General features: G+C 42.2%; 1 protein-coding gene across 1 annotated transcript; it reads left to right on the top strand.

The window, feature by feature from the left end:
* Nucleotides 1-944: 944 nt before the first annotated feature.
* LOC137805642 (uncharacterized) lies at nucleotides 945-2,444 on the top strand. Its single transcript, XM_068605585.1, has one exon. It carries the CDS (start codon nucleotides 945-947, stop codon nucleotides 2,442-2,444), a length of 1,500 nt encoding a protein of 499 aa, XP_068461686.1.
* Nucleotides 2,445-6,679: the final 4,235 nt, after the last annotated feature.

Below are 6,679 nucleotides of genomic sequence, written 5' to 3' on the forward strand. Positions count from 1 at the left end.
TCACTTAGCTTGTTTGAAGGTTTTCAAAACTGTTTTTGACAAGGTTGACTAACTGTCAAACCAATTCAACCAGTTAAAACGACATTTCAACCGGTTGATTGTCACATTTTCTAACAGCTTTTCAAAAACCTGTTAAATCTATTTTCAGTTGAATTAAGACTGATTTGGCTCATGATTAACTGCCTAGAACGACTAGCTTTAAGAGCTATAAACATAGCTTCTCTTTGAAATAAAAAATATACAGAAAGTGAGATTGAAATTGTTTTGATAAGAGATTTGATACAAAAGTTTTGCAAGATTTCTAAGTAGTTGTGCATTTGTTCAAGATCTGATCTTAGGAGCTCTGTGATTCCTGAATTACCAAGTGTAATTTGTTCCTTTCTGATTCTTGTAATTGTTATTTTCTATATTTGTAAAAGGTGTGTAAACCTGTAAGGTCAGAGGGTGTTCTGACTAAGGTTGTGTGAGAGGCAAAGAGGGTGAGTGTTCTTGTGGTTTCAAGATCACCTCTTTGTGGCTTTGAGTGTGAGTAATCTGTGATTGGTTGCTAGTGGAAACCCAGTGGTTGTTCTGGGGATTGGACGTAGCTCAGGGTTGAGTGAACCAGTATAAATTGGTTGTGTAATCTCTCTCTCTCTCTCACTCATGATAAACTGTTTGATTTGAATTTGTATTGTTGTTGCCATAAACAACCGGTTAAAACGAAGTTTCAACCAATTGATTTTCTGCAAACAGTTTCAATTACCTTGTTTGATTGGCTTCCTTAATTACTTATTTTGTGATTGTTTTAAAACTTCATTCTTATCCAATCTTTTCGAAAATCTTTTGACAAACAATTCACCCCCCCCCCCTCTTGTTTAGGCCATTAATTATAACAATTGGCATCAAGAGCTAGGTTCTTGAAAAATATTAAAGTTCTATTTGTTTTTTCTAAAACTGCTTTAATGGCTGATAAACTACCTTTTCGGGGAGGTGCTTCTATAAACAGACTACCACTGTTCTGTGGTGTTAATTACCAGTTTTGGAAAGTTAGGATGAAGATTTTTATGCGTTCCACAAATAAAGAAATATGGGAAGCAATTGAAAATTATCCTTTTATTCCTCAAGTTAAAAAAGATGTTCTCTTTGTTGATAAGCCTTCATATGAATGGACTGAGGCTGATACCAAGAAAGCAAAGCTTGATTGGATTGCTAAAAATATTATGACCTCTGCTTTGAGTTGTGATGATTTTTTCAGGGTATCACAATGCACTTCAGCAAAAGAGATGTGGGACATCCTTGAGGTCACAGATGAGGGAACTAATAATGTAAAAAGGGCAAGAAAGCATGCTCTCATCCAAGAATATGAGTTATTCAGAATGCAAAAAGGGGAGACAATCTCTTATGCGCATAAACGATTTTTCCATATTGTGAACCACTTAATGAGCCTTGGAAAGAACTCCTACAAAGAGGGGTTGAACATAAAGATCTTGAAGTGTCTTGATAGGTCTTGGCAGCGAAAAGTCACTACTATTTCTAAATCAAAGGATTTAACATCCATGATAACAACTTCTTCGTTTGGTAAGCTAAGGGAGCACGAGCTTGAGACGAATAGATTGGTTGTCCAAGAAAGTGAGGACAAACACAACAAGGGTATTTCCCTTAAAGCTTCCAACCAGAAAAGGCAACAAGACTCTAGTGATAGTGATGAAGACACAATGAGGTTGTTGTCAAGGAAGTTCAGCAAATTCTTGAAAAAGAATAAAGGTCAATCTTCAAAGAGGTACAGTTCTAAGAAGCTAAATGAATTTAATCCTAACAAATATACTTGTTATGGCTGTGGTGAACAAGGGCAAATCAAGGCTGAGTGTCCTAACAATGAGAGCAAAGAAAAGGACGATTTCAAAGGAGAAAGGAGAGGAAAAACCAAGAAGGCATACATAGCTTGGGATGATAATGAGATATCCTCCTCCAGCTCTTCAGAAGATGAAGAAGCAAATCTATGCTTAAAAGCATCAACATCAAGCAGTGTAAGCTCATCTTCATCAGTCAAAGGTCACAACTACTACCAACTACTTGAAACATTCAATGAAAGACATGAAGAAGCTAATAGATTGGCTCTCTTGAACAACCGGTTGAAAGGATTGAACAACTGGCTTGAAAACAAAGTTAAAGCACTAGAAGAAGAGTTGCAAAAATCTAAAGTTGATTTTGAAAACCTGGATTTGATTTTCAAAAATTCTGCTTGCATGTGTGACTTTAGTTTTTGTGAAAACTTTGAATCTCTTGAAAAGAAGGTTCACTACCTTGTGAAAACTATCCATAAGCTTAAAACTGGAAAATCCAATTTTGAGAACGTTCTTGCATCTCAAAATTGTGTCTTTAGGCTTAGGATTTTATCCACAGAGCAAAAAGAATGGGATTTCAAAACCTTTTTCATCAGTACCAGAAAATCAACCGATTAAAAGAACGAAACAACTAGTTGTTACATGCTTTTACTGTATGGAGAGAGGTCATTCTGTTAGATTCTAGAGATTTCTTAAATTTCTTGTTCCTAAAGGTATCTTTAAATGGATTCCAAGAAATTTCTTGATAGTTCTAAAGATAAATCTAACATGAAAGGTCCCAAATTCTTTAAGGGATCAAATCTTGTGATTTAACAAGCTTTCTTTTGCAGAACTTTGCCTCCACTTCAAGGATCTATAGGATCAAGATCTCATGGATGCAAATAATCAAGACAATGCATTGTTCTGAAATTGAGTACTGTTTTTTTTTTTGTATTCTTTAAACTTTAAGAATAACTCTTTATTCTTCCTATAATTGAACATTTTATTCTAAATCCAATTCTGTATTTTAACTATTATGATTCTGAATTATGCTTGTTTTGTATTCCTTTTGTTTCAATACAAAAATAACAATGTGCTTTAATCTGGATCCCTGTATGTTCAATATCTGTTAAAAGAATTTGGTTTTTCAAACTTCAGGTGTTGCATAAATTCAACTGATTGTTTCAACCCTGTCAGCACTGGTAAAATATGTTTCAAATCTCTATGCTTTGATTTGCTTGTCTGTTCAAACCCAATGACGTTTGTGGTCAACAATGTATTAATTACAGCTTTGAATACAAATTCTCTTTCCAATAACTGCTTTTCATGAAATAGATTCCTCCAAGCATTGGAAATTAAAAATGCTTTTAAGTTTGATCAAATCAGCATGTGTTTTCTGTGCTTTCTGTTAGGTTTGACATAACTGCTTTATTAATCTGATTTGATTCCTTTTTCAGTTTGAATTTAACCCACTAAATGCCAACTTTGACTAACTTTTCTGGGTATATATGTGAGGCTAGTTAGTTGTAGTTGTTCACAAGAAACAACCTCTTTTTCGTCCTTTTCTCTCTGCACTAAATTTGTTCTTCAGTTTACTAACATCTCCTCTACCTAAACCATGGCATCAACACCTCCATCCTCTAAGAGAATAAATACAAGGGCAGTAAGGAGTGGTGGAAAACTAGAAGGTTGGTTTTCAGGAGAATCAGAATTGATAGTAAAATACCTACATGAAACCAGTAGGAAAATTGTTAACACTCCAAAGCTTGTTTCTTTCACCTGGATGAAACAACAAAATCTTACTATGGTGAAGAGTCTTCTAAAGGAGAAAAGGCTGAAAAGTTTCCTTGAGATTTTTGGAACCATATACCCAGATTTGGTGAAGGTATTCTACACAAACCTTCAATTCAATGGTGACACTCTCATGTGAAGGGGTAGGATATTGTAATCACCAATGATGTATGGGTTGCTATAACTGGGCTAAAGTACTTGATTAAGAAATTAGTTTTCCAAAAACACAAAGCAATTTAATACAGCACCAGAAAAACAATCGGTTGTTTATACCAGTTGACAAATATACAAGCTGAAATTAAAGAGTTTAAGGGAGAGAGAGATTGCACACATAGTTTATACTGGTTCACTCTTAACCCAAGAGCTACATCCAGTTTCCCAGAAACCACTGGGAAATCCACTAAGTAACCAAACCTAGATTACTTACACACACCACCAAAGAAGTGACCTTGATCCCTTCAAGAAACACACTTCCTTTGGCTCAACACATACACCACCAGGAATGTTGATCTTGACAACCTAAAGAGCGAGAGATCGCCGAAACAAGGACATCGCCGAAGATGAAGTCAGATAGTCATTTCCTAGCTAGCCAGAGGATGAGGTCGGGAGACAGCTTACCTGAACATACACGGTGAAGCAAGTAAAGTAGATCATGAAGGCGGCCGGTGAGACCACAGGGAATGTGTGTACGAAGGCACCCGAACTCGCCACTCAGAAGAGATCACGCTCCAAGGCAGCTATGCACTGAGTTGTGTCATGCATAAGTAACTTAGCCAAAAGCCTGAAGAGTAAGAAGTGGCGCCCAAGTCAAGGATGCTCTAAATGGTGACACGTGTACAGTTGGATGCGAGCCACGTGTCCAGATGTGTAACTGTCTGGAGAGAGAAAGTGCGCAGGTATATAAGAGATTCTAACGAACTTCTGAGGTACGCACGTTTAGATTACTTCTTTATGCTTGCGAGTCTTGAGTACGCTGAGAGAGAGAATTTTGCACGGTTCTTTAGAGTTCTTGAGTTTTCTCTTAGTATTTGGTGGTTCAGTCGCTGACTTGGGCGTCGGAGCGTGATCCGCCGCAGCGGCGTCGTTCTGTCTTTTGCAGGTTCTTGAGGTGAATCACGGTGAAGGACGGAGGCTAACACGGCGTAGAAGTCGATCCAGGTTTGACGAGGCAAGGTTCTTGCGTCCCGGTCAACAGGCAGGATCATCAGGCCCCATCCACAGCGTGAGTTCTTGGAAGTTTCTGCAGTTTTGTGTGGTTGTGTGCTGGTGCAACCATTTTCCGCTGTTCATCTAAGCTTTGTTCGGTAGTTTTGTGTTTTCCACCGTTCGTTCGGATTTTCGTGGAAGAAGCGGTGATTTGTGGTGGAGTTGTGAGTTTCTGTGAAGGTTCGCTGTTGAGGTTGTGTTCTTGAAGTTCTTTGGAGTTTGCGAAGCTCTGACCGATTGATCGCTGAATCGATCATTGCTGAAGGAGGTGTTGTTCGTCGCTCATTGTGATCTGTTAAGTTTTCACGAGAAAGATGAGAAGCAACCGCTCAAGTCCAGTTGTGCCAGTTGCTGCTGAAGGCGCCATGACTATGGCACAGATGTTGGAGATCATGCGTGCGTTGCAGGCGAACGTGGAAGCCTTGCGCATAGAGCAGGCAAAGATGCATGAGGACCTGGTCGCCTCTCAGGCCAGGAACGAAGAGCTTAGCAGAGTGACTGAGGAATTGCGCCAAGCTCTTCAGGAGCAGCGAGGGCGCCCAGTCGCTGAAGAGGTCGCGCCGTCGACGCCGCCTCGCGTTTTTCCCATGCCTTTCGCTCAGGCGATTACGGACACGCCTATCCCTGCGAGTGTGGTACCCGTGAAGGCTGTTTTTACCGGCGTGGAGGATCCTGAGGCACATCTCACCACGTTCCACACGCAGATGATGCTGTCAGGAGGATCGGATGCTGTGTATTGCAAGATGTTCGTGAGCACACTCCAGGGAACAGCACTGGAATGGTTTGTGAGCCTGCCTACAGGTCACACAACCAATTTCCAGCAGTTTTCGAAGCTTTTCGTCGAGCAGTACATAGTGAACAAGGCGCCCCCTAGGGTGTCTTATGATCTGTTCGACATAAGGCAGTACCAGGGAGAGTCCCTCAGGGACTACTTGAATCATTTTGGGGGGCAGATGGTCCGCTCGCCGGCCAAGGACGAAGAGATGTTGGTCTACGCCTTCAAGAAGGGCGTGCTGCCGGGACCTTTCTGCGAGGCGCTGATCAGGGCTCACCCCGCCACGTTTGCTGAGGTTAGGCGACTTGCGGTGGCCCACATCGCCGATGAAAGTGAGGTCGCCGAGAAGAGGGGAAGCGTGGCCCCCGCTAGGCCACGTGCACAGACTAGGATCCAGCCATAGAGGGTGCTGGAGACAGCGGCAGCCAAGAGGGATCAAAGGACTCGCCATCCTTATGATCCAAGGAAGAACAAGGGCAGGGGCCCAAGACGCCCTCAACTGGCACGTCGGGAATACAATCGCCCGCCGAAGCATAAGTTTGTCATGGGGTTGGCGGACCTGATCGCCATTCCCAATATAGCAGCCAGGCTTAAGGCACCCGAGAAGGTCGGCGACAAGGTGTTGGGACCAAAGCCAGACGCCTGGTGCGAATTCCACCAGGGCTTTGGCCACACTGTGGACTCATGTTTGGCTTTAGGATACCAGCTCGACGACCTGGTCAAGAGCGGGTTCCTAAATGATTACTTGCTGGATAAAAGGACGGGGGGCGCGTCGAGCTCCCAGCCAGCAGGTGGTGAGGCTCAGCAATACGAGATGCCTACTCACGGAGAGATCCACACCATTGCAGGAGGTTTCTCGGGTGGTGGGTGCACCGCGTCACAGAGGAAGAAGTATGCGAGGTCTGTGATGACGGTGGACATGTTCGAGGACCACTCACCAGACGTAGACATCACGTTCACAAGGGAAGATCTCAGGGACGTTGTGCCTCATGACAACGATCCCATAGTCATCTCGCTTGTTACGGCGGGAAGGAAGGTCCACAGGGTTCTGGTGGACCAAGGAAGCTCGGCAGATGTGATGTTCTGGCCGACTTTCACACAG

Source organism: Phaseolus vulgaris, chromosome 11 (genome assembly GCF_000499845.2).
Source record: "Phaseolus vulgaris cultivar G19833 chromosome 11, P. vulgaris v2.0, whole genome shotgun sequence".
In the NCBI taxonomy this organism is placed as follows: Eukaryota; Viridiplantae; Streptophyta; class Magnoliopsida; order Fabales; family Fabaceae; genus Phaseolus; species Phaseolus vulgaris.